This window comes from Marmota monax, unplaced genomic scaffold, assembly GCF_021218885.2.
Source record: "Marmota monax isolate L192 unplaced genomic scaffold, Marmota_monax_Labrador192_F-V1.1 WCK01_AAM20220418_F8-fsc00030, whole genome shotgun sequence".
Taxonomy (NCBI): Eukaryota; Metazoa; Chordata; class Mammalia; order Rodentia; family Sciuridae; genus Marmota; species Marmota monax.
In genome coordinates, this window is record NW_026691988.1 from 7,930,542 (window position 1) to 7,952,142 (window position 21,601).

The 21,601-nt window shown below is 36.3% G+C and overlaps 1 protein-coding gene across 1 annotated transcript; it reads right to left on the reverse strand.

Moving 5' to 3' along the window:
* Positions 1–309: 309 nt before the first annotated feature.
* Positions 310–21,551, reverse strand: Mtfr2 (mitochondrial fission regulator 2). Its single transcript, XM_046448638.2, has 8 exons — positions 11,036–21,551; positions 10,209–10,310; positions 7,669–7,773; positions 7,102–7,214; positions 5,590–5,825; positions 4,221–4,572; positions 3,127–3,328; positions 310–1,037 (listed from the first exon to the last, which is right to left on the reverse strand). Exons 2-8 carry the CDS (start codon positions 10,269–10,271, stop codon positions 1,002–1,004), a joined length of 1,107 nt encoding a protein of 368 aa, XP_046304594.1. The 5' UTR covers positions 10,272–10,310; positions 11,036–21,551; the 3' UTR covers positions 310–1,001.
* Positions 21,552–21,601: the final 50 nt, after the last annotated feature.

Sequence of the window (21,601 nt, forward strand, 5' to 3'; positions counted from 1 at the left end):
TGGAAATGGAAATGGGACCAGGCAACCAACCCTCTGCCACAGCAAGAAAACAGAAGCCTAAACTTTTCAGAAAGTAGAAAGCCTGGCAAAATGGCTGGGTGCCGAGTCCACTGAGATGGTTTCTAACTCCCTGGCTGTTGCACAGGCTGATAAGTTTCCATATCACATCAGCATGTGGGTGAAGAGGGACAAGATCTTATGTCAAATATGTTTCCTTTTTATTTCCCAAGAAACTACCTACAGAACTCCCTCTCTCTGACACATTGTGAGTAGTGAGAAAGCATTCATTTGAATTGCTACAAAACACAATCATGTTCAAAAGACACATTTATTGTACAATCTATTTGCAAAAGAACAATGTATAAATGTAATACAGAATGAAAGAAACAGATGTCAGGCATACATGTTTACATCACAAGTGCAGGCAAAACATGTCAAGAAGATTCTTTAAATACTTGTACTTATATCACTTAAACAAAATCTGTGTCCAAGACTAATTTATTGTCTCAGGAAGAAGTTTCAAAAAGCTTAACCCTATGATTAAAACTAAGAGTTTCTTAATAAATTATAATTTTATCTTCTTTGAAAATCTCCAAGTTACTGGAGGCCATGTAAGCCAGATCACTACCGATTTTTAAAAGATTCAAAGGCTTTTAAACTGGGAAGTCAGAATTGCTGAGGACAATTGTTGGAACGTATAGTCAGCTTTCAATAATGTTGACATATATGGGAAAAAATCCATACACCTAACTCTCTTCAGTAGTCAGTTAACTGCAGAATCTTCCAAAACCGGAGACAGGTATTCTTCCTCAGACCAGGGCCCTAACATGTCCCAGGATACAGGCTTCATTCAACAATCCTGGGCAGAGGAGCTGATCCTGTGAAAGGCAGCGAAAGACATGCTGCCATATTTCTGCATCTTTCCTTCCAAGTGATGAAAGACTTTTTGTGCCCAATACTTTGTCCAACAGCTTTTGTGCATTATCAGCTCTTCCCTCAGATCACTGTCCTTCTGTCTGTGAATTGTGATGTCCAAACTGAAATAAAACAAATGTTCAACACAGAAATTATTCAAATGTAGAAAAAGAATGGCAAGAAAAACACCAGATGACCCCAATGTTTAATTCACTCGATGGTAAATAGTGACTTGAGGGTAGGCCACATCAGGCACTATTCTCAGTGCTTAAGACACAGAAGTGTGCAAAGACACTCTCAACCATGGAGAATGCGTTAGCTTTGTGATACTATAATGAAACATCTAAGGCAATTAACTTATAAAGATAAATGGTTTCTCTTGGCTCATGGTTCTGGAGGTCCCAGTCCAAGATCAAAAAGCCCCATTGCTTTGGGCCTCTGCAAGGGCAGCACATCATACAGGAGTGTATAGTGGAGCCAAACTGTTCACCTCATGAGCTGGGAAGAAGAAAAAGACATAAAGGGGCCAGAGTCCCACAATTCCCTTTAGAGGCATGCCCCCAGTGACCCAAGGACTTCCCAGTAGGCTCACAGCACCTCCCAAGAGGACCACCCTATAGAACATGCTTTAATACATGAACCTTTGGGGGACACTGACATATTCAAACCATAGCAGAATGAGATCCCAGTCAACTAAAATTTAAGTCCCTTTCTCGAGCCTGAAACTAGGTGTTATAAAATATACAAAAGGATGTTTTTGATTCTTCCACTAAAAGGCTCAGAGTTGATTGGAAAGAAAATACTAAGGGACACTGAACAAAGAGCAAACAGTATATGACAACTCAGTAATACTTTACTGAACACTGCCACTGGGAACACACTGCCAGTGTGTCTCATTTAAATTTTAATATACTAAAACTCTAATCTGTTCTGCTTAGATGTAAGATTATGGGGAGTGAAAGTTCATTTTCCTCATATGTAAAACAAGCAATATTTACATTATTTTTTTCTTTTAGAGTATTCCTATAAGGATCAAACAAGAGTTAAAAAAAAAAAATAGCTCTCCCTCAGTATCCATAGAGGATTTGTTCCAGGACCCCCAGGAGTACCAAAATCCACAGATGTACAGGTCCCTCATATAAAATGACATAACTTGCATATAAACCTAAACACATCCGTCTATATAAATTAAATCATCCCTAGATTACTTGTAATGCCAATACAGTATAAACACTCTGTAAATAGTAGTTGTCTTATATTGTTAAAGAAATAATGACAAGAAAAACTTCTATAGGCTTCTACTGATATAGGGTTTTTGTTATTGTTTTCAAAATTTTTCTACATGGCTGGTTGAATCCATGAATGCAAAACCTATACTTGCAAATTATAAATTGCTATATAAATGTTTAGTATTTGACACATTTGCATTTTAGTAAACTATATACTTTTCTTCTTAAATAGTCTTACAGTCTGCAGCATGAACTGAAAAAGAACATCATTTTCTGAGTCAATGTGCTCAGCATATGACGACTGGACACACACAGTGGACTGAAAGCCTGCACACCGTGGACTATGAGGAGGGCCGTTATGCTGAGTGCCCCGTGTGCACTGCAGTTTCCCAGTCTCTGCTGCTGCAGGTCACTCAGCAGTGATACCTACCTGACTTCAACACTGTGCCTCTTCCACGCTCCTCTCATTTCTAAGGCTTCTTCTATGTACTACCTCAACTAAATTCTGTGATGTGAACACCACCCAAAAAGCATGTGACTTTTTCAGCATCCAGTAAGTGTTGTTATGAAAGATAACTGTAATCCCATTTGCTTTGTTAAAAGTAGAGATAACATTCCATGCAACTAAATAATCCAGTCTTTATATTTGACTGCATCAAATATTGGAGTGGTGCCTTTGAAATGGTAAGGTTGAATATACTGCATGGTTCTTCCCTGGTCCTCTCAGCTTCAGACCCCCACTTCATGCTGCAGACTGTAACATTAAGTTAGCGCCTATGTAGGATAAACAATTATAAACTTAGGCACATATCTTTTCCAAACCAAGTGTTTTATTTTGTAAGCTAAAGAACAATAAGCAATGCCAACAATTTATAGTCCATCCTGCATAATTACTTCAAGAGAACTTAAATATGAAGCTACATCACAAACAGCATACTTGAGAAAAACTTAGACATTAAAATTTTATACTGTTATAGCTCACCCTTGAAGCTTCTGGACTAGAAAATGGAGAAGACTCCCAAGATCTATTAAATGGAGAAGAATCACAAGATCTATTTTCTTTGTCAAAGGAGTCATCTTCTTGGGATGCAAATTTCTGCTTAAGTGCATGTGATATTAAGGACACGGGATCCCAATGTGAACTTCGTCTTTTCCTCTTATGAATGGGTCTACCACCAGGTGACCTGTTTTTAAAAATGGAGTAAATTAAAACTTTAATATTTGGAATTTGGAGGGCACAGTGAACAAGAAAAACAAGAAACCATGTGGGCTAGGATTCTACCACAACTTGCTATAAACTGGGACTCCTGAAATATCACTGTGCTTAAAACCTTTATTTTTAATTTTCTAATTTTCCGATAAGTAGGAAAATTTAAATAAATATTTAAGACCTTTTAAAAGGACTAGAGTTCATAAGAAGAAAACTGTTAGGCTGACTGTTCATTTGTCTGATCATTCATATATGATCTTCCCTGAATGCCTACTGTTTCTTAAGCTACTTAGATTAGCACACAACTTAAACTTTATTATTTCTGCAATTTTCCATTTAATATTTTCAGACCACAATTACCATGGGTAACTGAAACCATAAATAAATGACTTGGTTAACTGGAAAACACAACAGTCGATAAGAGGAAGACTAAGTGGAGAAGGAAAGAGACGGGTAGGGATAGGAAGGGTGGGAAGAGAAGGGAAGGGAAGGGAGGGGAGGAGAGGTCAGGAGAGGGGAGAACAGGGGAAGGGAAGGAGAAAGGAAGGAAGAAAGAAAGAAAGAAGAAATAGTCAAAAAAGAATTAAAGGGGCTGAGGCTGTAGCTCAGTGGTGAAGTGCTTGCCTCGCATGTGTGAGGCACTGGGTTCAATCCTCAGCATCACATAAAAATAAGTAAAGATACTGTGTGTTCATCTATAACGAAATAAATATTTTTTAAAAAAGAATTAAAAATGAGTATCTCTGGGAGGAACATTCAGGGTGATGAGGAATAAGAAGAAAGACATATGTCAACTTTCATAAACAATTTTTTTAAAAACATCATTGACAAAAGTCTAGTTCTTTTCCCAAATTATGACAACATACCGTTCAATAGCACGGAGCTTGACCTTATTCATATCCTTTAGAACATCCAACATGTTTGGAACTTCTTTATTTCTCTGGCTTTTTGAATGATGACTATAATTGGTCTTAGCACCGGGGTGCTGCTTTTTCATTTCAGCTATTGGATTATCTGAGTCACAAATATTAGTAGATCCTGGTTGTATGGGAGGAAAACTTGAAAGCTGAGGAGAAGAAAAATGAGGAGGAAGCGGTGGTGGTGAAGGAGGAGAAAGCATTGCACTTGGAAACTGATCTGGTTCTACACTCAGTTCAGCGGTTGCCCGTGATGGCATTCTTCCCACACCAGGGGGCTCATCATTCAAGTCAAAGGAGCCTAAAAGCAAAGTAGTCTGTTGAAAAAACATTCAAAATTCTAACATATAAGAGTAATGAGAAACAAAACAAAACAACTCTGTAATGATGCTAAAACAGTGATATGATAGCCCAGAAGAATTAATCCCATCTGTTTAGTAGCTTCTGTAAAGTCAAGCCAAATTGTGAATTCACTTGTAATTCAACTAGAAATTCTCCATGTAGGCAGGCCCTAAAGAATGTATTTTCAAGAGAAAGTGTTTTTCCATAATTCACATACAATTTGAACTTCATTCTGACATTTGAGAAATAAACATTATTTTTTAGGTACAGATTATTTAGCTTTTTCACAACAGATTTGCTTCTGAAGAACTGTGAGTAAACACGAATTACTTGACAAAAAAGTTGTGTATTTATTTATTTTATGAGTTTATATAACTATTATATACTATGTGCTTTATTTATGTATAAATTATTATAAACACATGCTATACACATCTTGATGCTGTATAAATTATGCTTATATACTATATATGCATATACATTATTCAATTTTTTAGCAGCTTTATTTACATATAGCCCTTTATGACCAAATCTGTTGTGGAAAGTTCTTAGTACCTATGTTGCTTTAAATTTTGTGTTTAAAGCAAGTTATAGCTCTAAAAATTTAGAAAAGGATCATCTGAAAAATATTGTTCACCTGAACTTGGTGGAAGTGTAGTAACATTAAGTAAAAACTATAATGAGGCCACAAGCCTGTTTGCCTCTTTCAAACCAATGGATTCTTTCTTTTAATCTCCAATGTTCTGAAAGCTAGGAAAGCTTCTTAAAAGGGAAGAATTTTTTAATAAAAAAAAAAATGCAATCATCAGTAGCAATAGCTAGATCTATTCTGAATAAACATCAGATATAATAAATCTATATACTCAAATTTTGTTATCATACATTTAATACTGTTCACAGTTCTTATTAAGAATTGTACTAACTCAATACCAATAATTATCATCTAGCTGAAACAAAAGTCCAACATATTACTCACCAGATTTTTTTCTATTTCTTAGTTCCTGCATTTCCACAATTGCTGCAATCTGAGAGCGAAGAAAAGTAAGCTCATCTTCAAGGGCAGCTATTTTTTTAATTGCAGCTTCATTTACGGGCAGATCATTTTTCACTGGTTTGTTCTGTCTTTGAGCTGATAACAGTGGATCCAAAATTGGTTGTAAAGGATGGGAAAATTCATTTTTTTCCTTTTCTTCATTTTTCCATGTACTATTTCTGTGGGTAGAAGGAAAAAGCAAAGGATGGAAGGGAGATTTTCAATCTAAAGAAAATAAAATCTCTCATGAAAGCAAGACAATAAAGCAGGGCTGGGGGTATAGCTCCATGTTAGAGCCCTTGCCTAGGATGCACAAAGGCCCTGGGTTTGATCCCCAGCACTGAAAAGACAACACCACAAAATCAGAGCAACATTTTCCCCTGTGATCGTCTCTTGACTCACTAAGGACAAGCACAATTTTTTGTGCTTTGTAAGTATTGTATTCTCAATATGAAAAACAGAATACAGCCTCTAATAGATGGCCAATATGTGACTGGTAATGAAAGTTAACCTTTCTTTTAGATTGTACAATAAAAATAATTATCTTGTAATTGCTTAACCTATTAACTTTAAACACAGTATAGGTTAATTTTCCTAGAAATTCTGCAGAGGAGCTGAAGGGCCTTCCATTCAGGATTATGTTAGAGGTAAGGGAGCTAGTTTATGGTCTTCAAACTTTTTGAAAATTGACAACCCAGTTTGACACATAATAAATTCAGCCAGAATCTTTTAATAACTGACACTCATTGTACTTATAGCCTGTATCTGAATATTCTAATACATAAGTTAGTTCTCTTACCTAAGAGACTAACATTCAATTTTAAAATACAGTCCTCTCTCAGTGTGTGTGGGTAACTGGTTCCAGGACACATGTAGATATTAAAATTCAAGAATGCTCAAGTACCTTACATAAAGAAGTACAATAATTGCACTTAACCTATGTATATCCTCTTGCATACTTTAAATCTTCTCTAGATTACTTAAAATACCTAATACAACACTTACACATCACTTCATTCTTGTGGACTTGGCATAGTATTTGAAGCACAGCAAATTCAAGATTATGCTGGGGATGTGGTTTAGTGGTAAAGCACCCCTGGATTCAAGCCCTGAACTTCAAACTTTTTGAAAATTAACAAGCCAGTTTGACACATAATAAATTCAGCCAGAATCTTTTAGTAACTGACACTCATTATACTTATAGTCTGTATCTGAATATACTAATACATAAGTTAGTTCTCCCTAAGAGAAAAATAAAAACTATAAAAAAAGAAAAACTATTAAAAAAAAGAGAGAGAAAGAGAGACCACCCACATAAGGAGGGATTAGTAAAACACAGCACAGGACAGAGCCAGACAGAACAAAAAAGTTCAATCAACTTGAGCAAACTTTTAACACATGCAAGAATTCAGGTTATAGATTATGTCATACTTCCAAAATAAGCATATAAATTACCGAAATCTGAGATAACTGGCTTCTTCATCATTTGCCACACATAAAACATCAGCAAAAGATGGAACCATAGATCCACAATTATCAGATTCTACAGAGTTCAAGTGCGGGATCAACTAAAGCAAAAAAATAAAAAAGTCAGAGCTTTGCAGGGAGTCAGAGAAGGCCCATGTCCCATATCCCATGGCATTAAATAAATTAACAACCCCAAAGAGAGAAAAGGAACAAAGTTCTTCAGTAGAAGCACATGCACCTGTTAGCAAGAAAAAATACTGGGGTCAATGCTATTCTGTAGCCTAGTCACTCTTATCTGTCATACAATGTAAAATAAAATATGCTCTGGAGTCTTTCTTGCAACTGCCAGTTTTCTTTCTTCTTCTTTTTTTTTTAAATCTAATTACTTAAAAGAAACAGTAACCACAAAAGCAAATGCAAAATGACTTATATCCAGAGGTAAATTAAAGGTTCCTGGCTTACAGAAAACATTTCCTTTTGTTGTTCTACCCTAAATACTTAGGAGTACCTACAATTATTTTATACACTGGACTTAACTCATGGTAACTGACTTACCTCAAAAGCAGGTCTTCTACAAGGTTCTAAAGGAAGCATTTTCCCAATAATACGAACAATACTCCGAGTTGATCCATAGTCTTTATTTTCCCAAGTCAGCAAAACCTATTTAAACATGAATTATTACCTAAAATGTACACTAATTAAAATGTACATGTCTAAATATATACACACACACACACACACACACACACACTCTCAAAGTATCTTCTTCATGAGGCTTGGTGTGTTATTTTAGTGGTAGAGAGCTTGCCAAGCAAGCACAAGGCCTTGAGTTTGATCCCCAGCATGGGGGTAAGTGTCTTCTTCAAAGAATTGAACTTTACTAATATTTGTCAGTAGGGCAAGGTGAGGAGAATGAGCTAGGTGTGGTGGCTCACACCTGCAACTCCAGCCACTTGGGAGGCTGAGCAGGAGGATCACAAGTTCAAGGCCAGCCTCGACAATTAACAAAACCATGTTATAAAATTGAAAAATTTTTAAAAAGCCTAGGGACGAACCTCAGTCATAGAGCACTTGCCTAGCATGCATGAGACCCTAGCTTCAACCACCAGTACCGATTTAAAAAAAAAAAAAAAAAAAGATGAAAGTAAGCACATATAAACTTCATGACATGTTGTACTATGTCACCCAAAGTTATCTCTAATCTCTGAAATCCCCTGTATGACCACTTCTATTCCTTGCACATGACCTTGCCTCTGCTCTGAGTAAGCCAGATTTCAACATGATATCTCAACTTGATTTCCCTTGTGAAGTTATACAAGCTGCATCCATATTAAAGATTCTGCAGACTAACCTTTATTGTGGAGACAGGGAATGAGGCATGGTATCTTGGGCTATCTTTAGTCCCTTTTAATAGCCATTTCCTGTCAACCTCTGTATCTGACCTAATACCCTAACTTCTAGATAAAACTCTGAGAATGTATTACTAAGCTTGACACAGCTCTAGCCTCCATCAACCCTAAAGCTGAGAATGTGATAACATCTAAATCCCATGGAAGAGATCTGCCCACCTTGGCATAGCCCACCTAAGTGTTGACTTACAGCTTTCTTTTGTTCTGTAACTATAAAAGCTCATGAAACCTCTTCCATGGTGTAACATCATTTCAGGTAATCTGAATTCATGTTCCCAGGCTATAGATACTCACATTTGGCTCAAAATAAACTTTTTTCTTATTTCCTTTAAAACAGAATTGTTATTTTACATTAACACTCTCCATTCAAAATCTCTCTCCACTATCTCTCACTTTTATTCTATTCCTTAAGTTTAGACTGTTTCTCTTCTTCCTGAGGCTTATTTATTCAGATTCCCTGTCCAATTACCTTCTCCAAGACAATGTTCAATCACCCTCTCTCATTTGTACTTAGTGCAAATATGCTAAAAGTTGCCTCTAACTTTGAAAAGAAAAGTAAAGTCTAATCCTGCTGCCCCTTCAAATTGATGAAATCTCTCAATTTCTTCTCACAAGCAAACTATTCAAAAGAAGGCTGTTGAAGACACGTCTTCATATTCTTCAAACTACTCCACCCAATTAAATCCTATCTCCTCCTACAAAAATTCTTAAAGGCACCAATAACCCAATAATGATAAGTAAATCTTCAACTGCTATCTAATCCTCCCTGTCTTCAGTCTGTCACTGAGATTTCAATGTTTCAAAAACATCTAATAACATCTTCCATTATGTCATCAAAATCCATGGCTTCAGATATCAAAACAATGCAGCTAACTCCCAAATCCAAATCTCTCTTTTTTCCTAGCTTCTAGAACCAACTAAACAATTGTCTATGGGACATTTCTGTTTATATATTCCAACAACACCTCTAGCTCACTTTATCTCAAATCACTTTCTCATATCCTGCTACTAAGTTGTCTACTTATAATAATGGTGCCATCATTCTTCAATTTACTTTTGTTTAAAATCTTAGCATTATCCTTACTACTCTTCTAATTCACTCCACCAAATAGCAATGATGTGCCCATTTGTAAGCCACTATGCTATTTGGTCTTTCTTATAGTCAATCTCATACTATAGTTATATTTGTTTCTTATTGCCCATAAACATAATGAATACAAGAACCATGTATTGCCTCTAAATTATCTGCAGAACCAAGAACACTTTTCCAATGTTGATGTTCAACAAGTAGACAAAATTGGACTTGCTTATAATTCCCAAGCCTAAGTCATCCTCTCACCCTCAGATTTATTCTGAATTGCTGAGCTTCAATTTTGCCATTGTACACCCAAACATCAAACTGCTCACAAATTACTTTATCTATGCAATAAATATAATTCTGTAAAGGTCATGTCTTCATTGTGCCTTCATCTTCTTTTCACATTTGACCCAGGAAGTAAAAAGGTTCTCAATAATCTTATCCACCCTTTTCTAATTCAAACTATCAAAACTATACTGTACTAACTCACCTGTGTTCCACCTAAAGAGAATTAACAATTTTGCCTTAAATGTTTACATACAAATTATTTTAAAAATAAGACAGAATAACAAAGACAGCAGAATCATTCAAATGTATTAGGACATTACCTGGTCTATGGGAACACCAAAATATGCCAGCATCTCTCTTAAGATATTCAGTATGAGAGACATTGAAGAAAATTCAAGGAAACATTATCAGTTTCCTGGTACCTTTGGGAAAAATTGTAGAAAGTATTACTCTTGACAAATAATTGCCACATAAACTACATTAAATAGCTTAGAAGGGACCTTTCATTACACCACCAACTAATTTCTCCTGGCCAGCATCATTCTTGCAATGCTGGGGACTGAATCCAGGGGCTCTACCATTGAGCTACATTCCCAGCCTTTTTGGGGTTTTTTATTTTTGCTGTTGAGACAGGGTCTGCTAAGTTGCCCACGCTGGTCTCAAACTTGTGATCTTCCTGCTTCAGCCTCCCAAGTTCTGGCCAGCATCAAGGAGAGAAAAAAATATTGTTGGAGGTGGGGGAAGTATAAACAAAACTTAAGTTACACTCAAATTTTATAAGATGCCTGATTCTATAAAAGAGAAGTAGCAGGGAAAGGTTTTAAGTCAGTTTGCGATAGGGAAGCTCAGTCCATCCTTAATGCTCTCTGCAGTGGCTCAGAAGAGGGATGAGTTTAGGTGACCTTGAAAGAGGGCAGGGACCTGTCTCATCGCTCTTAAAAAATAATAATAATAATAATAGAAGACTGGTATCTCGTCTCACAAATTTAGCTGAGTATCCCACCCCTCTGCGCTCATTTTAAATATTAGGAGAATGAACGCGCGGTAGTCCTCCACTACTAAGTAACACGCTGTGTGTTACCAGGGCCCGTTAGTGTCGCTTACTGCCTCAGGGGCTCTTCCAACCCAGCAAGGTAGCCTTGCTCACCTTCCTCAGAAACTGAGCTTCCGACGAGGAAAATACCAAGCGGAGGGCGTTAAGGAAGATGGTTTCCGAATCTTCAAGCAAGGAATTCCAGAACGCGCCGGCCCTGGAACAGAAGCGCCCAGACCCGGATCCCGCGTGGCCCGCGCACCACCAGTTGCAGACGCCAGGCAGAAAGAGGCTACGAGCAAAGGGCCTGAGCCGACCGGGGTCGGTCCCGGACCTCCGCGATCAGCCGGGACAAACTCCGCAGGAGGCGCACCCAGACCTCTAGCGCCCAGGAAGCCAGTGGCGCCTACTTAGGTCTGGCTCGCCACTTCCGCGTCCGTGAACGAAAATCAAATACAGCGGGCCGTGACCTATCCCCGATCCCATTGGACAAGGATGAAGATCGCTTGCTTCTGATTGGCAGGTACATGACGTCAAGCTTGCGACAATTCATTCAGGCCACCAATAGAAAGCCGGCGGGCGGGCAGGTCGCGCCCGGAGAGTGACGCACGCGCAGAATGTACGTACTTTTGTGTTTCCCCCGCTATCTCAAATATTGTGTGGTTAGAGCCAGTGCTACCCAGGTACGACCAGCCACTGAGAACGACTCGCCATCCGGACTTTGTGCCTCACCCAGTTCTTCGCTGGGAATGTGACACCCTCTACACCCGAGTCCGCCTGTCACAGAGGGTCGCGGCTTATTGGTCGTTCAGCCAACCAACATCTGTTGAGACAGTGTGAGCTAAGCACTGTTCTCAGTGTTGGCAGCTTTGTGGTATTTAAGATTCCTTGGTTCACGAAAGACTCCTTATTCCAGACTATCAAGGTGACCTTGAAAGAGGGCAGGGACCTGTCTCGTCTCACTTGGGCGGTCACTCTCCTGGTCTAGCCGGTGGATCTTCATGAGGCACAATGACTGTCCTCGTGTTTCAGCAGGAGTTGTGTTGGAGGGAAGTGACAATTTTAGATAACTACACCTGCTGCTTGCTGATCTACAGAACAAAAAAAAATAGGGTAACTTTCCTGATCGACGTCATTTATTCACTCAATAGTGGATGTACAGTAAGTGCCAGGCACTATTCTAATCTCCGAAGATTCGATGCTGAGCCGGGCAGGTCTTTACCCTCCTGGAGTTTACATTCTAGTGTACAAATCAGAGACTTTCTCTGGGCACCATATATAAAATAAGGTGTCTAGTACATAGTGGGCATTCAATCCAAGTGTTGATTAAAATAGATATGGAATGAGAAGACAAATGATAATGACTTCAGGCTAGCAAATGGCAGAACTAAGGTAGGGACATGCCCAGTAGTCTGGAAAAGGATGAAAGTCGGGACAAGAGGGGGTGCAAGTGGCGCAGGCCTATAATCCCAGCGACTCCGAAGGCTGAGGCAGGAGGGTGACAAATTGAGGCCAGCCTCAGCAACTTAGCAAGACCCTGTCACAAAAAATAAATTTTAAAAAAGGGTAGCAGATATGTTGGAGTACCCCTGGGTTCAATCGTAAGAAGAGGGTGGGTAAAGAGGGTAACAAGACAATGTGAAAGGAAAATGGATCAGAAACCCTAGATGAAATGAGCAGATCCCAATTCTCCCAAGTTCCTTCCTTGTCCTCTTTGTGCCCTCATAAGTAAATCATGACTATTAAAACCTCCTCCTTTTCCAGTCCCTTATCCAAGAGGGCATGAAATAGGGCAAGAATGAAAATATTCCTGAGAACATGAAAACGGAATCATTTATTCTGCTAGCTTCACTAACAGTTCATTCCAGGACTGATTTAGTAACACCCAAGTCAAATGCATACATAAATGTTCCCAATTCTTCAGAGATACTCACTCCATTTTAGGTTTACTAATACATTCATATTACATCTTGACAACCTTTTGAGAGTCAACTTTATTTTTTATTGATCATCATTTTGTGTTTGTGTGTGTTGCTGGAAATTGAACCCAGGGCCTTGTGATGCAATAGAGCTACATCTCCAGCCCCTTATTTATGATCTTTACATTTTTTTCCTGAACTTTTAGAATGAGGCCTGGTACAGAAAAACTTCAGAGAGCTATCTTTTCTATTTTTCTTCTTTTTCTTTTTTGAGTCATATTCAAATACTTTGTTGACATTTTCCTGGCTTTGTTCACCTACCCAGCTTGATCCTCTATTTTCTTTATCCTGATAAATTGATACCAGTTTAAGTATTTTCTCTGCAGCATGGAGTCCAGTCCCTAAAAAAACCGGCCCGTCAGTTTTGAGAGATTCCTGGGTGAACTACTCTGGCCTTTACAAGTCCTTAGTATGGATGGGTGCCTTGCATTCACTAAAAGGATTAAATCCCAAGTTTTAGCTGCTTCTCAGTAAATGGCTGTTGGCTAACTTGGGATTCTGGTGTTCTCATGTCTATCAAATACTACCCTAATTCTTCCCCATACTTCAACAGATACCAACACCAGACAGGTTTGTGATCTGTCTCCAACTGCTGTCATGTGGAGATTCATGGAAATATCTCATCACCTAACTTTACTGCAAATACTGGTTCTGTTTTCATGCTACCAACAGTTTTTCCAGAAACACTGATTACATCTTCTTGTAAACAAATCATTGTTATACTGAATCCCCAAGAACAGAAATGTTTTATTCATCCAGTTTTTCAATGAATTAATGGAAAGGTTAAGGACTAATTTGGACAAAAACTTAGAAATGTGTACTCAGCAAAATGCAGTATAAAAACATCTGTAATCTCAGCTACTCAGGCAAGAGGATTCCAAGTTTGAGACTAGACTGGGCAACTTGGTAAGAACCCAGTCAAAGAACAAGGAAGAGAAAAGGAATGGATGGATGTATACTCCAATCTTGCCAATTGCTATGTGGAAAGCCATGTAATCCAAGCCTAAATTTGGGGTAGTAAGGTAAACCAGAATTACTATGCTGTAATTACCTTAATAGGGCAGGAATATAATATTCTACCAAAGTCTGCAGTAGTCTCTCCAACTTTAACCACAAGTCTCATAAAAGGAAGAACCAAATTGGGGCACACATGACCAGAGAGCTTTCATGTAAGTTTTACATTTCAAAAATGAAAAATACATATGCCTTTTCCCTTCTGCCCTGCCTACACTGAGGCCCAAAGACAGTAGTGATGCAGTCTACTAGTGCTATTTAAAAGATTACACACCTCAAGACAGGCTCTCTTCATTTATTCAAACTTTTGAAATTTTGAGAGTAGTCCAAACCAAGATTCTCCTTGATACTAAAATAACTCAATTTATCCTGAAAAAAATCCTTTTACACTGATGCCAAAACGAAGTAATGGAAATCAGACATATTACCTATTAAACTACTACATATCTAGAAATTCTTCTTGTATTGATGTATTAAATTTACAAAATCTAAGTTATATATTTAAATTCTAAAGACTTTTCTTTGAATCCTTTATAGATTTATATAAAAGAAAAGTCTAGGTTATACTTAGTGTTTGGATTCAAAGGCCTTCAATATTGTTATGGTCCAAGAAACACAAATTTAAAGTCTCTTTAAAATTCCAAATAACTTTTATTATCTAACAGCTTACGTCCAATTGTCACCTGGTATGCCGTAAGGGTTGACATAAAGCCTTCAGAATTTTAAAAGCACTGTTATTGCTACACTTTTCTATGTTGTATGATAGGAATTAACTTAAATTTTTATTACTAGAATTTTTGGTATTTTTATTTAAAAAGACACCATCTCCAAGTGCTTAATCTTGAATAAGTAATCCAGACTAGGAAAAAAAGCTCTCCAACCCCAGCATTCCTGACAAGCAGTTATCAATCCATTCTGCATAATTCTGCTGAAAGCTTGCTATTCAGTTGCCTGTTCTACTTTTTAGGCACCTACTTGTCAAATATTAGCTTATAATTGAACTTATGAAAGTCTTCATGATTTTTATCTATTGACTCCAGTTTTATATGTGCAAACAAGACTGGACAAACAGATATTAAATGCCTTTCCTGGTCCTGTATGATCAGAAGTTGACTCCTCTTCTCTAGGAAAACCCATTATTATTAGTACTTGACTGCTATAAAGGTCTTACCCTAAGCATTTTTCTACTGTACTCTTTGCTCTTAAAGAGATCCACGAGTATTTCAGACCTTAACCTCTTGGATCTCTCATCTTTGTTTTCACTTAAAACATATTTCAAAATACAGTTTTACTTGGGCAATGAACAATCTTAACTTTTCTGTTCTAAGCTAACTCTTCTGTACTAAGCTAACTCTCCTGTCCAGCACATTTTTATTCTGGCAAAAGATGCCATGTAAGCAAAATGATTTGCTAGCCTAAAAGAATGTGATGCATTCAATGACCCCAAGGCAAAAAGAATTTGCAATTTCTTGATAAGGTAATATTTTAAGATAGGTAAGTAGCAGAATAAGAAGGAAAAAAAAAAAAAAAAAAAAAAAGGTAAGGGGGGTACAGGAAAGGAAAGGAGAAAGAAAAGGTCTGAGGGAATTCCTATGGTTCATCATGATGTAAGGTTTAGGCACCAGAAAGAAAAGGTTTCTAGCTTGAAATTACATGGATCGTGGGGCTGGGGTGGTGGCCTAGCAGTAGAGCGCTCACTTAGTACATGCGAGCCACTGGGTTCAATCCTCACCACTACATAAAAATAAATTCTAAAATAAAGGTATTGTGTTCCAACTAAAAAAATACATATTTTTAAAAAATGATATAGATCATACAACTAGAAAACCTTCCAGACGTGGCAATATGAAGAAGAAAATATGTGCACCAATGAGATTCACATGTACTTCAAACACATGTGAATTTAGAATAGTGTGGCAGTTGGAGCAAATGATGACTATCTATTATGAGGGTGGAGAGGAGACAGAAGATAAATTCTATGGGGATGCCCAATGCCTACGTGGTAAGAAAATAACATCAGTTTGCAGTAGGGCGGATATAAAAGATGAACGGAGTTTCCAGTGAAGTGAAAGTGGAGGTGTCCAGGGGAAAACTGAAGAGAAGAAATAGAATTTAAGGGAAGTCTGAGGTACCTTTTAGAATCTGCATCTAAAGAAAAATATTTGCTAAACTTTCAAAGAACACCTTCATAATTCTTGTTCCTTCCAGATACCAATTGCAAATACTTTAGCTACATTTTGGTACCCTCTTTTCAGTTTTTAAATTTAGCCATGAAATTATATTTAGCTGTAAAATTAGATTTGAAGTGCTAGAAGACTTTTTAACACTTTCACAAACATGACTGCGCCACGAAAGCTCTCCACAACCATTTTAATGACGTTTAGTGCCTCATCTAAAATTTGTATTGTTTTCAGTTATATTCTGGAATGCCCTAATGGTGAAATGACATAAGAACTTGATATAATGATTAAGCTTGACATTGAATAGTAATATTTGATGATGAGTTTATTAGTTGAATGATAACTAGCACTAAAAGTTTATTATTTCTATTTTCTCCTATACTTTATCCTTCTAGTATACTTTTATAACACCTTATGCCAAAAGCTCAAACAACTGACTCAGGAAACAATTCTTGTATACATTTTTTAAGGCAGTCATATTCCTTGATGAAATTTTAAATAAAAATTTAGCACTACGTTGGCACTGCTGGGGGATTGAGGTGTCTGAATGAATTTTCCCACTATTTATCCTTTAAACTCCTTAGCCAATACTTTTTCTTTTTAGGTGCCGGGAAATCACACTCACGGTTTTGTGCATACTAGGCAAGCTGTCTGTACCTAAGCTGTATGGCAAAATCTTTATTACATCTAATCACGTTTCTGACCTTTTATTGCTCAGGATTAACAATTACTAAGTCCTGTTATGTACAGTAATGCTTCTTGGGCATTATTTAACCAGACAGGAAAAGTTTGAAAGTTTGATTTTTCAGTCCAACAAAATTAATTACCGTTCCACCTCCTTTTCCTTAATGATAATTGTTATTATCAAATGCCCTCTGATATAAGAGCATTCAAGTATAACTGTGGTTGTTACACATTAAATGTATTACTGGCCAGTATATTTAAGAGGTATTTATTAACTCTCTTCATAGCTGATCTACTTCTGACCTGTTCTCAAAATCCAGATCTAGTTTTCAATTTACTATCAATGCAGGATTGATTTTTGTCAAGGCTGCTATTAAAAACACATTAATATACCACATATCTAAAGAAATGCTAACCATTTGTTAAATTTGTACTTTCCAATCAGATTCTAAAAGACAGAGGAAACTGTAAACATGTGAGGTGCTAATCTTTAAAGACATGCATTTATACACTTTGAATTAGTGAGACATTTATCTTGATCTTTAAAAGCAAACAATTATTATATACCGTTTGCTTCAAAACACATAGATTCCAGTCCAGTTACTCTGTTCAATATTCTGGAGCACTCTGTATTCGGATTACAACTTTTGTTTTGATTTTAAGTCCTAGTTTATACTTTGAGAATAAGGCCCCTGGCTGGGGGGGAAAAAAGTCATTTGAAACACTTTTCTTATTCTAGAAAATATTCCTGGCACACATCAATGAGGATGACTATGAAAAAGTAAGTTCTCCTGAGTTTTGGTATCATGAATACTTACATGCCCTAAAAGTGGTTTCTTCTCATTTTTGACACTGAGAATTGTGTATTCATTTACCTTTGCTTGGCTCCTGTTGGTCAACTGAAGCTCTAAATTTTCTTCCTATAGAGTTGGACTACTTTGCCAATAAACCTATTTTCTACATTGTTAACTAAGTCAGGGATAATGGATAAAATAAAAATATAATACTGCTCCTAACTGGGGAAGGCAACAAAATCCTAACCAAACAAAAAGCCATATGCCCTTTCCCCCCGCCAACACCCAAAAAGGGATATCTAAAGCTGAGAATCTAGAGTTTTAGTTGTAAATTCATTTAACAGAACCTTTCTATTTGTATGTAAAGGACAAATACTCACTTTTATAAATTTTTTAAAGATTGTAAGAATTACCAAGAAAAATATCTTAAAAACTAGAAATACTCTAGTAATAATGTGAATAATGGTCCAGTAGTCATTAATAGAACCGTTATTTTTCCCTTTTAAATAAAACCCATCATTTCTCACTCCAAACCCTATCAAACACCTCCATGGCTCTTCCCTCACTATATTTCATTTCTCTAGACTACTCAGAAATCTGATGCCTCAGTTTCAGATTGAGCTAATTAGTCCATAAGACATTTTTTACAAGGCATTTTCATAACTATATATATATTAACATTAACCAGTTCATTTCTGTAGACTGTAACAATTTCTTATACATTGATGATAATTAACTTTTAAGGAAAACAATCTGAAACGCAGCCTTACAAACAACTTGGAAAATTTCACGTCTAGAGCTTTCACTAACAGAACTAAGATGGTAAAAGTACTACCTTGCATAGTCAGGGAGACAAGATACAGTAGCAAGAAAACCCCTATTTCTGGAGGTACTATTTACTGTGAACCTTTGCATTCCATGAAAATTTGGAATTACTGATAGTATCAGGAAGTTATCATTGCCAAATATACAATTCATGCTGAGACCATAGATTATTTCAAGGGTGTAATTACAAGCATTTATTTTTATTAAGGAAAGGGTTTATTAGTAGGGAATATGGGAAATCTCAAGATTATTTTTTAAAATTAGATGATTCTAGGAAAATATCGCTAAATGCCTGCTCATTCAACTCTTCTTTTAAGAATCACTGTTTTCTTCTGCAGTGCTACAAACCATTATATTGTAAAACACCTCAAAATATCCACAGGAAAATAGATTTTGTATGCACAAATCATAAATACATGATTCAAACTTCTTTTGTAGTAGTCATGGTCAAGTACACTCCTGACATCTGTTCTCTTTTATCAGTGGGGTTCATTTTTAAAGGCTAAGGTATAACTTGCTAATATACTACAAAGAGAACTGGCATTAATTAAAAGTACACCTTTGGCCTTATCAGCTTTAACTGACCTTCTGATAGTTCACAATACTTCCAAGGCTCTCAAGTCAGGCAATGAAATAAAATAACTGATTTCCACAGATGCCCGAATTTGAAGAATCTGAGTAATAGCAAGTGTGTTCATGTAAAACTTTATTAAAAATCCTGATTTTTAATATTTACCTCAATAAAAAGAACAATTAGACCCTTGATATTCAGAAATAACAATGGTAATGACTATTTAAGAACCTTAAAAGTATGTAACAGATATTACTCCTTTTTTTAAGACACATATCAGGATCTGCTAACTCATGACACAGTCCAGTCATGATCTCATGACAATAACATCATTGCCTTGTTTAGAAACTTTATTTAGAAGAGACAAGCCTATATATTTTTCTTCTTGAATGCAAAAAGATTATATCTGGAAATCTAACATAAGATCCCAAAAGGGTGTCCAGTTTAAACAAAGTAGAAAAAAATATATTAAAGTACTGTTCCTACTAAAGAAGTATACTTTAAAATTACCCAATATTGCTAAACTACCAAGAATCTTATACATCCTTTTACACACTTAGCTAACTTCTGTAACCAAGTTTTAAAGGGCTAATTTGCCATGTGTATGAGAAAAAAAATTTATCAATTTGTCTTAGCACCAAGTCCTATGAAAATACTTCGTATAAAAAGTTTAAAGGGCACAATGTTAAGAATTAAACCAGATCTTTTTTAAAGACTACAAAGACTAACTCCTTTCAGTTATTAACTAGCAACTGTATTTTTAGAAAGGAGTAATTTCTACCATATTATGCCTGATACAGTTCTATATTAACACAAGAACAGAACTTAAGCCACAAATCTCTCATTTTTCTTTGGGGACAAAACCTTGGGACTGAACTCAGGGACTCTACCACTAAGCTACATCCCCAGCCTTTGATAGAGTCTTGCTAAGTTGCTGAGTCTGACCTTGAACTTGTGATTCTTTGTCTCAGTCTCCTATGTAGCTGAGATTTATAGGCATGTACCAAGACCAGCAATTTCTTATACATTATTAACAATAGCTCAGATTTATCAGCTTATAAAATTTCCCATTTTCCCGGGGGGGGGGGAGGGGGGCGATCAGAAGAAACAGTAAAGAAAGAGTTGAGAAATTAAAAAGTATTTATCAAGCCACACCACATTAGTTTCACTTATAGATGAAATGATATTTTAAAATCTAGAAACAGGCCATAGAAATCAGTCATATAGAATAGACAAAAATAGTCTCAAAATCAGGTAAACAAACAACAGCTATTACCACTTATGACATTTTATTGGCATATGACAATTTACAAGGGTCCCTGATGCATCATGATACATCACACTGAGTAAGAATCGTTTAACCATCTACATTCATTCTTATTGGGTAATATTTTCTCTCAAATTATAATTTAACTCCCAACGCTGATTTTAACTGTGACAAAGGGGAACAACAGCAAGAAGACTGCAATTTGAAACACATATTTTACTTTTTATATTAAAATTCCTAGGATGCTGAAAAGTATACACACCTAGGAACTGAGTCATGGCCTTCTTAAACAGCTTTCTTATTTTTTCTGGAAATATCCTTTGGTTCGTTTTTCTTTCCCTTCTCTAGGCAAAAGGAAGTTTGTTAATGCAAGTATCAAAGAGTTATTTCCTGGCACTCATAAGCAAATATCCTTACCAAGAGGAATCATTCAGCTTTAATAACATGTCATAAAGTGTAAAGTTAAATTGTGGTTTAAAAAAATAAACAGACCACTTTTTATATGCTTGGCTCTGCAAAAAATAAACATCCATAATGGTGTTCTATGTCAGAGTTCTCAGAATCACCCTATCCTACTATATATTCTGGTAAGTAACCAAAGATTAAAGCAATGCATTTGCACTTAGAATGTAACCTGCCCATAGGACCTTAAGCACTTTTATTTCCAATTTATCTCCCTATTAAATAACTTCTCAGCAAATCCCATTTTCTCTGTCTTAAGCAGAAAAGCAAAACTGCACAATTATAAGGAGGGATTTGGTGTCTAGTAAAATTAACAATTAAGATAGAAGTTTTATATACTTATACAAAACAGAACAATCATGAAAATTCTCTATTGGAGGATCAAATCCATGTTGCTTTAAGCTTTAATAAGCATTATGCTGAATAGAGGTTTATTAGTTGTATCCTGATTAAAGCAACACAAAGTTACTTATGCAGGCATTTTCTATATAACTAGACAATTTCAGAAAGACAAAATTAAAGTGAGAAATCATGCAAGGAGTTTAGGCCACAAATATATACTGACTTTGGTTTTAGTTTCGTTTCCAATAGCTCTTAGCAAACGTCCCTGGCAGTAATCAAGGTGCTAGACACACTGCAAATCATCAAAATTGAGGATGAAAGAGCCATATACTTAAGATCTTTAAAATTTTATAACAGAAGCATTATCTTCTTCAAATGTAAACATATACAACTAATTCAGCTGCTGAATTAAAATGAAATGTGCTAGCTTTATGTATGTTGAAAAAACAAAATCACCGGCAAAGGTACCCATTTCAAATTTTCATTCCTTTAAAAAAAGCTATTAACATAAACATAGAAAGTAATTAATATTTAAAAGATCATCTCTACCTGAAGAATAGAA

Excerpts from the sequence above, each read along its gene's own strand:
- Mtfr2 (XM_046448638.2), bottom strand. The coding sequence starts at position 10,271 with ATGTCTCTCATACTGAATATCTTAAGAGAGATGCTGGCATATTTTGGT. Across the intron at positions 7,215-7,668 it reads GTAGAAGACCTGCTTTTGAG|TTGATCCCGCACTTGAACTC; the intron begins GTAAGTCAGTTA and ends TTTTTGCTTTAG. Across the intron at positions 1,038-3,126 it reads CTAGTCCAGAAGCTTCAAGG|TTTGGACATCACAATTCACA; the intron begins GTGAGCTATAAC and ends GTTTTATTTCAG.